The sequence below is a fragment of the Rhipicephalus microplus genome, chromosome X (assembly GCF_043290135.1).
Source record: "Rhipicephalus microplus isolate Deutch F79 chromosome X, USDA_Rmic, whole genome shotgun sequence".
Taxonomy (NCBI): Eukaryota; Metazoa; Arthropoda; class Arachnida; order Ixodida; family Ixodidae; genus Rhipicephalus; species Rhipicephalus microplus.
Window position 1 is genome coordinate 214,806,892 of NC_134710.1, and position 17,354 is coordinate 214,824,245.

A 17,354-nucleotide genomic window follows, 5' to 3' on the forward strand; every position below is an offset into this window, starting at 1 on the left:
GACACATTCTACATGCAACACGAGAAACTCAAGTTTATTTATCTACTGTAAGCTCGTGCCTTGGTTGTTAGTCTTTTTGTACCTTTTTGTCACATGCGCAATGAAGCCCAATTTTTTATATATGTTTGCTTTATATATGCGGGCTGAAAAAAGGCCACATATTCTTGCCCCCCGGTCACTCCCTTCATGCGTAGCTTTCAACACGCTCCCTAGAACAGAACGATAAGGAAGGCGCTTGAAGCGTGCGAGAATAAATTAGCGAACAGATAACCTTCGTTGGGTGGGGCCCTCAGTCCAGGGCTTCATTCCCTTGCGCGACTAACGAGCCCGTTGGACCAGCTGCTGCTGTTCCTACTGGCAAGAAATTTCTGTAACACCATGGCCTCCGAGATTGCGGGCGCGCGACGTGGTTCTTGCCGGCCGTCCCAATCGCCACGCTCCCCAGCAAAACCAGCGAGTATCGCCTCATGCGCGCGGATACCGCGAGGGGACGCGTTTAATGTGGGTTCCTCGAGCGGCAGAGACCCCGGCAGGAATCAGAACGCGCGGGACTTCGGCGTGCGCATATTTTGTTCTTTTTTTTCGCACGTGTTAGCAAGTATCACCGACAAATCTTCTGGCTGCACTGAAGTCAAGTACTTTTTTTTCAGTTACTGCTTTTATTTTGGTCCAATCGACGAATAAAAGCATAGCAACTGCTGAAATGATCTTATGCATATCATTGCGAGGAGGCATTATTTCGTCTGTGAGACATTCTAGCATTCCCCCTTTCTGGAGACGCGTATGTGGGTGAAATTGTCGTTGAATCATACGGCCCTCATATCGTTAGAGATCGCTTTACTATTTTATTGCGTACTGATATTTATGAGGTGGTCAACTGAATTCCACTTACGCTCTACATAATTAAGCGCCCTGATCGTACCACTTATTAATGTGGTAAGTAATTTTGCCGGAATATTGTGAAAGGCTACTTTTAGCCGACCTACATTTGTTCCCTACGTCCTTCACAGTGAAAGTGCTTGAGTTGACATATCATCATCTCCTTTTTTCGTCATCAGTATTTTGATCATGTTTAGCAGCACAATGGCAATATCAGTATCGTGTTTATTGACAGGTATCTCGACTGCATCCAAATCAAAGGGTCGCACATGCGGCCAAACGGCGTTTTTCAGAAAACCAAGTATTCGTCGAGGTACACTACTGAAGAATTTTTTAAAAAGTGTGAATTGTCACTCCTCTGTTACGTGCAGTGTTTCATACCAGATACACAGAACTCTGAATCCGTGCGGCGTTCTTCTTCAACAAGCAAAAAGATCTCGATGTTCGTTCTTACATTCCTCAACATATCCACTGAACACCGTAGAACTCACAGTGCGAATGGGCGACCATAAGTGACCGAAGCGCACCTGTAACCAGCCCGTGGTCGTAGCAGAGCCAGTGACGTTCAGTCTAGACCTCCTCCCTGTCTCCTGCTTCTGCGGCACGACGGGAGGTAGTTGGAAAGGGAAACCCTCGAAGGCGAGTGCGAAGCGTTGTACGCTTTGAGAGCGCGGCTTTCACGCCAGACTTGATGGCACATTGTGAGGAGAGAGCAAGACAGCTGCTGATGCTGAGCACCCAGTTTGGTGGGTTCAGCAACTGTTCCTCTCCAGCGGGTGTTATTTTTTCGTAACGCAGTCACGCTGCAGTGTTCGCGTGGTTACCTTGCGTGTATGCGTCGTTGGCATTCTGCATAGAGGAGAGAAAATTTTGGAGTGGAAGTGAAACCGAATGTTTGATTCAGGTATTGGTTGGTATGTGGGGTTTAACGTCCCAAAACCACTATATGATTATGAGAGACGCCGTAGTGGAGGGCTCCGGAAATTTAGACCACCTGGGGTTCTTTAACGTGCACCCAAATCTGAGCACACGGGCCTACATTTCCGCCTCCATCGGAAATGCAGCCGCCGCAGCCGGAATTCGAACCCGAATGTTTGATTCAATAGTAGCGATACATTAATTAATTTTCCGACTGGTTACGGTTCATACAATTGATGCCATGTCAATGCTGCAGTTTTTTTTTCCAGTTACAGAGAGTGACGTCAGGTCTTGTTTCTTCCATTTTTTTTTCGGGAATATGTCAGACTGATGCGTGCCCTTGTACACGTCAGATAAAAAAAAAAGAAACTTAGGCACGAGACGCCAGCATGCGCAGTGGCGGTGTCAACGTCACCGCCGACACCGAATTCGCGAATAGTTGCGACTATAAAATGCTCCACATTTAATAAAAACTGACAGCCCCATCCACAAGCTAAACAGGAATGCCGCGCATTCTGCGCTCACGGGTTACACGCAAATAAATGGGTCACTTTCTTGTTCCTTTTGTAGAACTACCCCAGGTTTAGATTGTAACGCTGTTTAGAAAATTATTACAGGTCCGCTGACATAAGAAAAGCTGCGACGCGTAGCGTGCCGTGATTTTGTTGCTTTTAGGGACGAAGCTTTTTATAGCATCACTTGGTTGGTCCTCCTTCTATCCGGCGTTACGAGCATATCCACGGAGTGAATGATGAGTGAGGCGAAGTGTTCGTCCATCCGATGCGTGCTGCATTGTGATAGGAGTCGACGAACGCATGGACGAACAAATGCACGGACGGTCGGATAGATGGACGTACACTTCGCCCCACCACTCATTCCTTCCGTGCATATTCCGTGATTTTGTTTATTTATCCCTTGCACGTCGAAGAGCATTGTGCTCCTCGTCGAGAGGTCCCACTGAACGTGCCTCATCTATAGGGGAGACCAGTTGTGGCGAGCACGGCTGGACGGCAGGTGTGCCAGCCGAAGAAGCGAAGAACATTTCTAAGAAGCAATAAAACCACGTCGTAGCGCAGTTGTGATCACATGAGGGGGTATACAAGAATTATTGAGACAGCGTTACAATGAAAAGCAGTAGTGCTAGTTCAATGAGAGAGCCTCGCTTGCGGATCGGGCAGCCATTTTTCTTTCTTTTTCGCCAGTGCCCCCCCCCCCTACTATACAGCCCAAGAACTTCAAAGTATAGCTTCGAGCACATATGCGGATCTCTTGCAGAGTCATCGCAATTTTAAGTGCTCTAATATGGGTGGCGCCGATCTATAGCAAAATAAAAAGCTCATTTGAAAATAAAATGCCCCGGCCTTGACTTTGTCTTTCGTACTCCTTGACCCGCTATTTCCAAACGAACACAAAGTTATATAAAAGCGCAAAATCATTTTTTGCTCCCCACATAGAAGCTTCGCCAAGAGCGCGGCAGCCTTTTCTGCTGAAAGAAAGAGCGCCGCGGTGCGGAGAAAAGAGTGGGTCATGCCCACTTCTCCGTGCGATTGGGACGGCTGGAGAGAAACCCAGCGCGCGTCCGCCATCTCGGAGGCCATTAACACCGCTCGTAGTTGACTGATTCCAAACAAAAAAGTGATTCACGAAGCGTCATGCTGTAGTGGCGGGACTATTACAACATAACTCGGAAAAGGGTTGCTCTACCCCTTTATTTACATTACATTGGAATGTTTCTGTCAGCACACGTGGTAGATATAGAACCACGAAATCAACCTCATGTAGCTTAGCTGTGCAATAATTTTTTATTTCTATGAATGTTACTGAATTCAATGTATCCGTGCCCCAACTATATATTGCCTACCATTTAGCTTGAGTTCTGGCTCTTCTTTTTAGTATGCCAAGTGCAACTCTGCTTTCATCTAAATACTTATGGCAGTTTTTATCTGAATAATGTCAGCCTTTTGATTGCCCGTGAACGTTTAGGCCTCGGCGTTTTTCTTTGCACGTGCAAGGTGACGTTGTACAAACAGGGCCAAGCTCACCGATTTCCCATATATCGAGCGTACTATTTTGCGGGTGGAGCACGAACAAAAACCTGCACTTCCGGCGACCACCGTGACAGCTATGGAGCTGCTGATATCCGCAGATACATGTTCATCAAAATTAGATTGCAGTGAAACATACAGCCTTAAAAGGCCAATAAAAACGCTTCTGCAGATTCCTTCGAGCAAAAGTTCCCAATTAAAATGAGGACGTTGAATGAAGATATAATTATAAAAACAGCAGAATCAATATTAAACTGTTTGATCGATTCAAGTCGGCTGCATGAACACCGTCAATCTTGGACAGGAAGAAGAGAAAAATCGAGCAGCTGGGCGAGACGCTGGGGGAGGAAGAAGAAAAGCGGCAGAGCCACCCGGGCATCGTTCTTGAAGCGGTGGCCTTTCCGCGAGCGGTCCCAACCAGGATGTACCGCACGCCTCAACCCGTCGGCGGTTATGGTGAGTGCTTTTACTCGAGCTAAGCACTAGCCTGAGGAAGGGTACTAGTGCGCTTTTGCGCGTTTTACCCGCAACCATGCCGAGAATCACTGGTCGGCCAGATGAGATCAGCAATGGCGGCCGTTGTCGATCATTCGGATGTGCATATGCTTCGTCGAAATTATGTAACTGTGGTGTGTTCAAGTCATTAAGGCGATGAGATTGCTCACGTCACGTCCTCGGGAGCAGTGTTTACGGGTCGTGCCTAAAAAAGAGCCAGATTTCATTATTATCTGGGAGTCTTAGTGCCAAAAGGGTGGTGTACACAAGCGTGCGGGGGCGACGAAAGAGGCGCATTCTTCCTCACGGCACCCATTTCCCAAATTGTGTACATCAAGCGTTTCCAGAAGAGAAGATGGTGTGATAGCCGGCTTCATGAATAGACAGCTGCCGTTTTGCGGTTTGGATCCCTCTCAACGGTGCTTTGCGTCTATCAAAAAACAGTCTCGACAGAAAAAAAAATCCGATTTAAATATCGCGGAGAATACGACTGCAATCTCGATGAAAAGCGACGTGTCACCCGCTTATTTGCTTGTGCTGGGTTTGCGCGCTTTTCAATGATGCGACAGACCTCTCGGGATATTTTTAATGGTGTATCCGTAATTCGTGTCATAATGCCAATGATAGCTGCAGCACCAATGTGAACGTAGGCGTCCTTCTTTATTTATGGATTTGGAATCTCGGTTTAATTAAGTCGCTGGTGGTTTTGAGAACAGTTTTTTAAACCGTGTCAATTTTTGAGGAGACACTTATGCGTAAGGCTTTGCGCTCTTACGTTCGCGTGAACGTTGCCAGCGTTCACTTCCCACCGCATTGAGTGCGCAGAGCAGGGGACATCCGAGGTTTTGTCGGCAGCTGGGACAAATCGGCTCGCTGGCACAATGAAAGCAGCCATGGATGTTCTTGCATAAACATAAGTGAAGTTTGGTGATTAGAGCTACAGCAGGATAAACACCGCCATCTCAAGACGACTGCGTCGCATGACAAAAACTATGCGGCCTATCGACGCGTACATCTTTAAGTTCTCTATTCCGCGTTTCATTCTATTTTTAATAATCATAATAATAATGGGTGAAACAGTGAAAATTTATGCGGGAGTTCATAGTTAGAGGCAGCTTCAGTGGGAATATTATGGAAAAATTGCCACCAAATATTGTTTTGAATGAAATAAAATTGCGATGATTGCAAAGAAGAGTGTTCGCTGGTGCAGATTCAGGATCTAATTGGTTGCGTTCGCTTAGCTTGTGAACGCGCATTTATACGATCGCAGCTGAAGAGCTCCATCCCCGATGAACCTGCTGCACTTGTGGGTATTCACCGAGCGAAATTGTACTCAAAAGTATATTTAGCAACCGTCGACCTGCTGGGTATTGATCGGTCGCCATTAATAGTGTCCATCAGATATTTATCTAAAGTTTGCTAGTGACTGGTAGATATTGTTTCTTTGTCTTGTATGTATATACATCTCAACCAAATACTTGCATTACGCTGCAGTTTTATACGAATCAAAATAAACTTTCCAAAAGAGCGCTGCTAACGAAAACGCAAGATAAACGATGGCAACAAGACAACACGAGTGCTCGATAGCGTTGCGAAAAGCCGAGAATGATCGTTTGGGAACTCATGTCGAACAACTGTCTCATTGTGGATAGTGTGGGGGTTTCTTATCGGCGGGCTCGTGTTAGTCGCCTTTGTCCTAATGACCAACTTTTTAGTGCCCTTTTTACAGCGTCGTACCTGCTTGTTCCAGAATCAATCATTCAGAAATTAACTACTTCTTTGTACTTACCTTCCGCACATAGAAGAGGCGTTGGAAGTGTTCTTTCGTCCATCATGTAGAAACTTGGAAAGTGAAATGGTGTAGAACCATTCATGTTTCACAAATGTTCAGACAAAATTTCGGAGTTACTAAACTTATGAAACAGAAATAACATTGCGCCGGAAACAGCATTAATAAAACTTGCATCTAAAATTTCCTAATCTTGTTTCCCTTTCATCACGTTTTCATATGTCTCCATATTCTGATGGCATTTATATTACCATAGTTTTTTAAAACTAAATTGCTTCGTTTCTTCATAAATATGATACATGCTACCTTGTTTTCACCCGTGGAAATTGAACAATAAATTCTGTAGTTGCGAGTGTATTTTTTGAGTAATGTGCCTCACTGTATTGTAAGTGGGTCACAACGTTAACGAAGACAGCAGCTGGTATGCCCAACATTAAACTCTTTATTAGGCCGAATTTGAAGGGTGGCCGGTAAACGGAAAGTCTGATTACAGCAATACGCACTGACACTGATGGAGGTGAACAGAGCGTTGGTCGTTCAAGAACTGACAAGCGGTAATGTACGTCGGCATTTATACATGTGCCGTTGAATGTTCCAGCATTGTCGCTAACAGCGCGTATGTTCCAGAACAACCTGTAATATTTGCGTTGTGCGCGTAATCTTATCGAAATATTATAAGATTATCTTGATGGTTTTTAGTTCATCGAAGTTGTTTGCGCAAGGCAGCACACTCACACGTGTAATTGGGCTATAACAAAACTTGACAAAGAAGTGTGACATTGCTCTCACCCCCCCCCCCCCCCCCTGAAAAAAGGCACGACGCTTTAACAAAAGATTGTTTTATATCCAACGAAGATGCGTTGCACTGTTTTTATTGATCTTGTCTCGTTTGCTGTACAAGTCCTTCCTTAGTTTTTGATTGCGTGCATTTCAGTTTGTCGCATATTTGCCGATGTGTACTGTTGGAAAGCCAGCGGTTCCTTGCCGGAAATTTCTCCCACGAAACCGACTCCTATTTTTATGTGTTCGTCTGTGTGTTTGTATGTGTGTGCGTGTATATACACACATACAAAAGGCAAAATTTAGGGCAGGTTGAAGACCCCCGAAATGGTCGATTGAGATGAGATAAACGTACGATAATTTCACAGAGGGACTTATGGCTTCGCTTGCTGTCACTGCCGAGGCTGGGCATCTGGAGAGCGTTGCTTTGCGTGCAGGGCAGCCGATGGCCCTCCAGAGGCGCGCCAGCATGACGCCGATGGCTGTGATGTCACCGGGTGGCCCTATGTCGCCGACCCTGGCGGAGAAAGTGCGCATGGCCGCTATACAGCAGCGCAAGCAGTACACGCGCACGCCCGCGGAGCGGCTACTGCTCAAGTGGGTAATCTGCTGGGTGCTCTTCGCCGCCGTGGCGACTACCTTCATGCTCTGGTACCTGTTCAAGCTGAGTGAGAAACCCGTCGTGACGGACACCATGAGCCGCCTTCTCAGCATCCACGACCAGATCTCCACCGAGAAGTATCACCAGCATGACCGGATCTACAGGGCTGTTATGCACAACATCACAGCGAGGGGCATCAGGAACCAGTTTTTGTGAGCACCCCTTATATCGCTGATACGCGTGTCTTTTCCTCGTGGGAAAAGAATGTATCTTATCTGCCACACACGTCGCTAAAGTACTGGTTTAAGGTAACCCTAATGAAAACCGACTGTTAATGGAGGCATATAGGAAAGGTCGCAGGTGCGGTCCCTGTCAGCGGCTCTTTTCGCCCACACTACTTTCTTAAGATCTATATATTATAATCACTACGATAGACACTCAGAACAGTACAATTAATGTTTCCTTCATTATATGCTTGTTTTCTTTACGGTCGTGTCAAGCAACAAAACGAGCTCTCGAAAATTCTCTTCTTTCATTGGTGTTAGGTAAAGAAACATATGCCGACTTGCGTATATCGTGTGTGGTTCAGCTATGTTTTTTTAGCTCGATAGTAGCTTCCATAGTCCTGCCATAAGGTGCTCCCGCTCCTTCTCGGAAACGCCATAAGTCCATAATGCACCTACATGCTGGGAAAGGAAGCAACGTGAAAGTTTCTGGCCGGCTATCATGTAACGAGAGCAACATATAAAAAAAGAAACATTCGGAACGTTCTGCATTTAACGTGAATCACTGTGCGAATTTTCACCGAAAAACGTTTCCCCAAAACTCGCATTAGGCGGGCGTTCACTCGGCAGTGCTTTTTTCAAGTATCTTGGTAGACGGCGCGAATCGATTGACAAGTGTTTATCATTTTGGCGAGAAATAATCCGCTAATAAACTAAGATCCCTTCGACGTCAAAAGGATCCTATAGTTTCTTAGCGGACCGTGTCTAGCCTTGACTTAAGCACACTATGCTTAACCATTGTGCATAAGTCTCACTTGCCGCAAAAACTCAGTTCTTAATACCTTACTAACACGTCTTGGATATCCAATCTGGAATAATTACAAAGCACTCCCTTCTACCGGGACATGTCCTCTATTAAGGCAGAAGCCAACGAATCTTGCATTGTAGTGAAGGCGATAGCGCTCATGATCTTCAAAGCATCGGGCTTAGCAAAAGATACACTACAAGATATATGAGGAGACAGACCAACGAGCTCCTCCTGTGTTGCCAGGGGTCAGTGCTTGAGCAGAAGACACGTGCCACTCAATGTGACTTGTTAACCAAGTCTAAACTGTGTGCGATGCGTATGAGAGAAAATTCTGACGGAACGTGTTGGAACATCGCAAACTTAAGGTAAGTTGACCTATATGGGCCCCGCAACAGTTATTTAAGTAATCATCGAAAGGCTTCATTAAAGAAATTTATTGCCTCACGAATCGACAGCCGCAAAAGTTTTTGGTATCTCCACAAGTACCAGTGGTGTTACAGTGGTTTGTCCCACGTTTCAAGCACTAATTTTTCCTTTCAAACCCGCGAGCGCGCTGAAAGCTGCGCAAGGGGGAGAAAGATGGCAAGGGCGCAAAATGGTACACCCGTTCGTTAGCGCACGTCATGACCTGGAGCACTTTTTTCTTCTTCTTTTTCTTCAACTACATGGGCTACTTTCAGTGTGATCAGGAGAGAGAGAGCGGACACGTAGCGGCCTCCCACAACGTCCCCGTAGCTATTTCAATTCGCGATGTTCAAATAAGCTAATGATCGGTTTGTGACGCGGTCATTTGGGTTTATGACATTTGTAGAGAGAAGGGTGAGGGATATCTATAGCTGACTATGAGAATCAATTGTAAATTTAAGGTCGCGTGCTGCGATACAATGTTTCGTTCGCATGTTCTTAAAAGACATGACTACCAATTGGCAGCGTTTTCTACCCATCCTTAGAAAGTGTTGCACGGCCCCTTTAATGTCACTGTCACCATACACCGTACGTCGGACACGAGTGTCACATATCTTACTGTATGCCCTTTCTCCACCTCTCGCACCTCTACTCAAGTCCTCTGTTTTCTTTGGCATTGTCAACCTAATAGTAGGTGCGACGCGCGCATGGTAATTGCGGCTGTGTTATGTTTGCCCATGGTGTAATCTACATCCGACAACCCGAGAATGTGTCTGTGGTGTGCTGTGGCTCTACATACGGAGGGTATTGCTTGAAAAAAAAAAGTATAAGAATCCGCTGTTGCACTCGATTCAATCGCTATCGCTTCAGCAAAGAACCGAAGTGAACACGAATGATTCGGTAGATATTTCTTGCAAAGACTCCCAATTTTGTTGTGCAATGTTGTCCGTATACTATAGCTGCCGTCAAACCAAGATGCTGTTCATCACTCCTCTGTCATGTTTGCTCGAACACAAATTATAGAAAATTAACCTTGCCAATGCCTGTTCTGCACTACCCCCAGCCCACCCCTAACCTTTCTTTGATTCGGAGCCCCTGTGCGCGAATGCCGACGTGTGAACTTGAAGCGCCTGGTTAGATCAAGCTTACGTCCTTCGCAGTAACTTGACCTCAAAAAACGCCGGTGGAATGGACCTCATAAGGTCAGTGGCTAAGTACTGGAAAGACATTGGCATGGATGTGGTGAGGGAGCCCATGTACATGGTCCTCACGAGTCGACCCAACACATCGATGGAAAACAAGGTAAGCAGGTCTCTGTATATATCGATGAGGCGAGTTCATGGCAGGAACCACGCAGGAGTTTTCGAACGTCAGTAAACGTATACATGGTTTGGGCTTAGAAAACTGACGCAAGCATATTTAAAATCTCGTGCTTAAGCCAGACCATTATATCGTACTTGTCCCTCTTTTCCCTTTTTTTCCCTTGAGTATTGCATAAACCACAAGTTGGTGTTGAGCGGTGTACTTGTTTTCGTCGACAATGAGTTTTTCGAACTACAGGAGTGGCTTTTTTTAACAGAACGTGATGAATGCGAACCACTGGGATGTCGTTGGCCTCTAAGTCGGTATATTTGCCGCTAAGGTTGCGTCTGCGATTCAGGGGCAACTGAGAAGCGACCTTGGATTTTCACTATAGCCACGTCTACGGGGGCGTGGTTGCCGCAGCCGCAGAGTCCTTATGCACAAATTCCATTACTGCAGGACGAAATGTACATCCTATTGAAACGAACTTGAAAAGAGGGCGAGTCCTACTTTCGGCTTAAATGGTGGCTTCAAGTTTGAGGGTGGCTTGCATGTTTGCTATAAACCGAACTATATCCTTATATTTTGCTGTTATTCTGATATTTGTTTATATTCAAGCACGCCTGTCGTGCCCCTAGCTTAAGGCTATATTATAGTAAGCAGTAAAATCCCGACCCATGGCGTTGTGAAACTAGATTTTGCATTGGAGGAAGGATTGCTCGTATACCGTCTTGTTGCGTTAGCCCTAGGTTAAATAATTTAGTGAGGTATTTTATAACTCTGCTTATTTTACTTATCTAATGTCAGCGCTGCTATTCGGAGTAAATATTGCACCTTCACATGTAGGACTCCACTCATGCATGGCAATACTATAATTAAGACTCTACATCATGTGCCACCTCTTCTTCAGCAGTTACGATTTCTTTTCTTCACTCATGTGTTTAACCTATTATCCAGATTTTGATGGCATTTATCAGCGTCTGTTGTCCTACTTTGTTGTATAAAAAGTCGCCCTTACAGTCACACTTTATAGTAGGCAGGCACCAAAGTAAAAGAGTGTGCTAAATTAAGCATTCATAGTTACTTTATAATGATCCATTTTAACTGTAATACCGTTCCTTGAGTGGTGCTAAGTTATCCTGCACTCGTTTCACGAGGAATCGTATTGCACGCGTGCTTCACATGCTCAAGAGCCGTCTCTCTCTAGGTGATGCTGTACAAGGACAACCAGTTGCTTCTAACGTGCGCCTCCAGAGATTCCATGGTGCTAGCAGGAAAGACGTACATCCCCCCTGCATACTTGGCCTATGCGGCGAGCGGTACAGGCAGGGTAAGGGAGACAACTATACACTATTTCGACGTCCGTTCACCTTCGCCAATTCCTCTGTCAGGGCTGATCTGTAATTGCTAGCGTTGTTTCGCACTCGCTGCTCGTGCGGTATGCTTATGGGATGCACATGCCCGACCTGAATGAGACTTAAAAGTTCAGAAAGATGATGATACGGACGGAGGAATAGGGCACCAATGAGCACTGGCTGTAGTTTACGAAAAGTTTCTAGGTGCATTACTCGCATTTTTTAGGGTCGAAGCTCTGTGAGTCGTATGCCTCGTGTCGTCGTAGAAGCCAGTTGCATTGCATTGCATGTCAATAAAAACGGCCTCACAGCATATCCATGGAGTGAATGATGAGGCGAAGCGTCCGTCCGTCCCTATGTCCGTCTCTCTGTCTGTGCGTCCGTCTGTCCGCTTCGCCACACTCATCATCATTCACTTCATGGATATGCTGCAATATTTTTTTTCATATTATCGGGTGTCTGCGCAGCGAAAACAAGATCATCCCCCATAATGTGTGCGTCTGCCACACCTGCAATAAAATATTGTCCCGTAATAATTTTTACCTGATGAAGGTGATACTTCAACTCAGCTATTTTCGGCCAATTTGTTTCTATGCGCAAACCTGCTCCAGAAAGCGAATGTGAAGTTGCGCTTGCTGGATTCAAATAGCAATATAATGTTTGTGAATTTTGGCATTAGGATTGTGTTGAGATTGCTAATTATCTGCGACAGCGAATGAGCGACGTCGTAGCTATCCCGAGAAAAGCTGAACAGCGGAAATGAGAATAAATGGGCACATACGTTAGAGCCGCATGTACATGCACGTGGCTGTGTTATATCGCTCGATTTGAATGTTGGCGTTCGCTGTGGTATCGATTCCTATTGGTGTGGCTCGTTGTACTCTCAGCTGTCGGCGCAGAGTTCATAAGCGTAAGTTGACTGTGACAGCATAAGCGTGCCAGGATGATGCGTGAGGTGCGGGAGGCAGCCAGACGATGCCTCGAACAAAAGTGAAAACGTTCGCAAGTAAAGAGCAAGCCTTTATGGTGCCATTGCCACCACTAGTTGAGTTCTGTCTCATAAGAGCTCGAAAGATCGCACTTTTTTATTCCCTTTTCAATAATGGTCGCGACTTGGTTCAAAACTATGTCCTGGCACTATAGAAATATGTTTAGTTTTGATTTCTTCTAAAAGGCAGTGCCGCTAAAAATGTCTCTCCTTATCACTGTCATTGAAAAAAAAAAAACGATCAATGTCCTTATCTCTACCATGGGCACCGACACTGCCATCTCCACTAAGGACGACCTTTTAAAGGTGCAAACTACAACAGAAGGCCACCTACTTGTGAAAAAGTGTCGAGCATGTATGTGAAACGGGAAACGCATAAAAAGCTGCACTATATGTTCCGTGACGATAGTTATAGCGCGAGAACAAAACGACGACACAGAGACAAGAAGGACACGAAGGACTTCTTGTCTCTGTGTCGTCGTTTTGTTCTCGCGCTAAAACTATCGTCTTGCCATACCAACTAGTCCAAGCTGTCACACCCATATGTTCCATTTATATCTATTAAAGAGACACTAAAATCAAATAACGATTTACGTCAGAGTAAAAGCTCAGTGTACGACAACATATAAAAGGACAATATTACCAGCAACAGTACCCTAATTACCCAGAAATTAAGGTACGTGCACAAGAATACATGCGCCGCAGTAGGACATTTTCGAAATGACCCCGATTGCATTAGACGAACCGCCTACAATTAATCACTAGTAATCGATCTAGCTGCACTAATTAAAGAAGCTTCTGTGTATCAAGAGGTGCAATAATATTCTGCTTGTTCGTTTGTGTTTGATTCTTGAAAAAAGAACTGCCGGACGTTACTATGGGTAATGATGCGAGTGGTTCAAAAATCCAATTTTCGCGTATTTACACTGGACAGGTAAGGCCATCTAGCGGGGCGCAGTTAAACGAAAAACGTCTAAAATGTCGGACCAAATGGCGGAAAATTGATCAAAGGCCATTGTTGCTGCTGTGACTCCCGCTGCTTTTGGTCTGCTGCTACCAGCGCAGTAAAGCCGGGCAACGTTGTGCGCGGCAACAGTGATGTGTGTCGGTCCGGTTGGTCCTTTCCTTGAGGCGGGTAATTTGAAGTGCGCTAACGCGATGAGGACCACTAAAACGTCATTTTATTTCAAAATAGGTCCTTCATTGGCACAAAAGTAACGCTACGAGGTTTTTGGGCCGCTATTTCTACAATCAATATTGACTTGATAGTTACCTTTAGTGTCCCTTTAATTAGATGAGCGACTAGGCTTTTAAGATGGTCAATATTTGCATGAAATGCATGCCGCGTGATGGGGACTAGGGCTTTGCTTCGTAAAACATTTTGACTTTAGTGATTGTCACCAGAATTTTGTAACGTCACAGATTCCGAATTACACTTTGTGCCTATTTGTTTTTCTCCTTTTCCTACTCAGGGACTCGTAGTGTATGTTAACTACGGCAGAGTTCAAGACTACAACTTCTTCGGAAATGCGGACCTGCACGGCAAGGTTATGATAGTCCGGTCTGGGAAAATAACCAGTGGACAAAAGGTACAGATGAGCTTTTATTATTCTTTTTTTTTCGTAAGACGCTTGAGCTTCATAAACAATTGCATGTAAAAAAAAAGACTTCACTCACGTATGGCTTGCTTTGTAAATACAACTATTTCAGGAAATTAGATGTAGGGTATACAGGGTGGGGTAAAATGAAAAACGGGGCAGAACACAACATTTTGACTTTGACGACTTCTGTAGCTAGTACAAAAACTACTTTTCTTTGTTTCTCTATCTGAGCGATAAGTGCTAATAGTTGTTTATATTTTCATGTGTATAAGTTTGTTATTTCTCACAGCCTTTGCGTAGAAAAATTACATGGCTGGTGTCAGTGTGTTCGTGACCCATTAAAAAGGGGTGATATTCTGCTCAGCCAAATTTTTAGATCCGTGCATGAAGCTACTCCGAGGTCAGTACAACAACTTACGTATTTATTTCATTACTTTAGACTACGAGCTACTACATAGCACCAAAAGTTTGGTTAATTTTGTGCATGATGCAAAGCGGAACTTTTTTCTTTTTTGAATTTGGGCATGTGGGAGGAGCAAAACATGACAAAAAGGCATCAAAATGGTTTAGAGGGTGTTTTAATAAATGAACCAATTACTTATATTAATTATATACTTTAGGAGGGTTACGACGCATAATAAAATGTTATATAGAGCCCCAAGTGTGAAAAAACGACATCAAAAAAATTATGGACCATCTCTCCAAAGGAAACACCGTTGGGATGCGAAGCAGCAGCGGTGCGCATGGTTGACCTCGTTTTTTTTTTTAATAGCGAGATTAAAAAAAAATAACAAGCGATAAGAAATCCAAAATTGATCGCTTCACAAAGCCCGGCTGACGAAATTTAAAACCACAAAATGCCCGTGCATTTCTGCATCAAAATGACAAAAAGATGCGAAGAAGATACGTGAGAACATTACTAGCATCGCCTATCATTGAATAATTCAATGAAGTGCAAGCGTTCAACGAAAGATACCATTAGCACAAAGATAGACTGGGGGTGCTTGATCTGCTAGGAGCAACACGGCGCTGGTTTCTGTCTGTATTCATTGCGTGGAATGCAAGGAGTGGGCTATTGAAGACTGCGTGGGGACCCATAGAGTGAACTTCAGGTGCCTTTACTGCAAAATCTGAAGGGATGAAATTTTCCACACTGTCTCGTTTTGCCCCACGCTGGGTCTTGTTTTTCCCCGCAGATTGGGGAAAAATGAGCCACGTTGGTGCATTTTTTTTATATTTCAAACACCCCTTTGAACTGGGGCAACATGGTAATATTTATGAAGCCCGTACCGTGTATATACAAAGGAAAGTTTTTGCATTCAGGTATATTGGTAAAGAGTGAAATAAAAAACGATACTCACTATTTCCAAACTTTTGTCGTCACATTCTACCTCACCCTACCCTAACAATTTTGTCGTTAACGTTTGGATTGCGCAAAACACTGATTGACAAGTGAAAACCATTTTAGTACCACCGCGGTTGCTCAGTGTATACGGCGTTCCGCTACGGACCCGAAGGCTTCGATACTGTCCGCAGCGGCCGCATTTGATAAAGACGATTTTGCTAGAGGCCCGTGTAAGGTTTGATGTCGGTGCACGTTAATATAAAAAAGCTTGAAGGACACTAAGACTTCACCTTTTGAAGTGGAATCCGATATGATTATCGGGCCCTGTTCCTATGGCTTTCTCATTCGCTTGGCATATTCTGCGTCTCGTTGGATGCCTCAAGCTTGCCGTGAGAGAAGCAGTACATGTGTGCGTGACATTAGCGGTTGTAAACGTACCCTGGTAGCCTAATGCAAGTATAGCTGTGAAGTACCCATTCACTACGCTATAACTCACGAACTTGCAAAGTATAACGAAGTGCGAGTGCGTCTGTAAGGCAATACGCGCACATATACGTAGCGGCACACTGTGTATGAGGCTGGTGCTGGCGATAATTGTGCCCTTCGGGATATAGATGGGTGTAGTTTTAAACTTCTCATTCGTTGCTAGAGGAGATTCCCTAACACGCATACACTGAATTAAGGCGCTAAGTCAGATTAGTTGGTTTACATTCATTTTACAGGCTTATTAACAGCGCTATTGAACACGGACAAACACAAGTGAAAGTCTGCACACTCACAACTGAACGTTTCATCATAGCCCCTCAAGAAAAAGTATTGAAAGACTATGGTTGAATGGTGGAAACATGACAAATATACTATGAACATGTGATGGGACATGCCATGTTTCATGCTATATTTTAACCACTAAACACACGCGCTTGTGTTTTTACTATGCACGTTGTGATTGTTTACATTCATGAGACACTCTACGTGTTCTACTTTGTTTAGTTAGTTTAGCATGGTTGTTAAACTGCGCCCCCTGATACGAGAGGAGAAAACAGGACTGGAGATCCCCCTGTCCGTCACCTTTCATGAAATGATGCGAAATGACGATCATAACGCGGGAGTCAGCGTTTCCATGAGTGTTGTGTTACACGCAGGTGCGCAACGCAGAACGGTTAGGCGCCGCAGCTGTGGTAGTCTTCCCTGACGCCAGTGACCTGGCACCGCGAGGTGACACCCAGCCCTTCCCCGACTCGATATGGATCAGTGGCAGTGCCATCCAGCGAGGAAGTGCCGCCTACATGCGGGGAGACCCCTTGACACCTGGATACCCGGCCGTTGGTAAGCTGTGATTTGTTAGTTTGGCTTGGCGCGTCTGTTCCGACAGCATGAACGCTCCGGCCAAACGCAGCAAACAATCGCAGCAAGAGAGTCCGAAGGCCTTCGTGTAGAAACGAGACAGAACGTACCTGTCGGCACGAGCGCGTGCATATGCGTGTTGGATACCTGCGTACACCGTGATGACTCACGAAAACTTTATTTATTTATTTATTTACTCGTAGGTCCCGTCTAGGACATTGAAATGAGTGATGCACAACGCAGTATTTGCGGCTACAACTGAGGTATAGATGGAGGTGTTATGATATGGCAGAGTTTTGGCTTCCTATATATGACCGTTTTGAAGCGGGAAAATCGTGAATGACTGCTAATTTATTCAGAAGGCATCAAAGACATTCTACGTTTCGGACATTCACCATGTGCGCGAGTAACTGCAATGAATGGCAGCAGTATGGGCGCTGCACGTTAAGCCACCAAGAAAATGACGTGCCACCCG

At 45.0% G+C, this 17,354-nt stretch overlaps 1 protein-coding gene across 1 annotated transcript in view; it reads left to right on the forward strand.

Moving 5' to 3' along the window:
* The first annotated feature begins 4,131 nt into the window (after positions 1-4,131).
* LOC119187361 (aminopeptidase NAALADL1) overlaps positions 4,132-17,354 on the forward strand; it is a 34,712-nt gene continuing 21,489 nt past the window's right edge. Inside the window, exons 1-6 of the mRNA XM_075878601.1 lie at positions 4,132-4,298; positions 7,344-7,719; positions 10,105-10,246; positions 11,454-11,576; positions 14,062-14,178; positions 16,678-16,861. Coding sequence (XP_075734716.1) covers positions 4,265-4,298; positions 7,344-7,719; positions 10,105-10,246; positions 11,454-11,576; positions 14,062-14,178; positions 16,678-16,861 — 976 coding nt within the window. The 5' untranslated portion in view covers positions 4,132-4,264. The remainder of the gene's footprint in view (positions 4,299-7,343; positions 7,720-10,104; positions 10,247-11,453; positions 11,577-14,061; positions 14,179-16,677; positions 16,862-17,354) is intronic.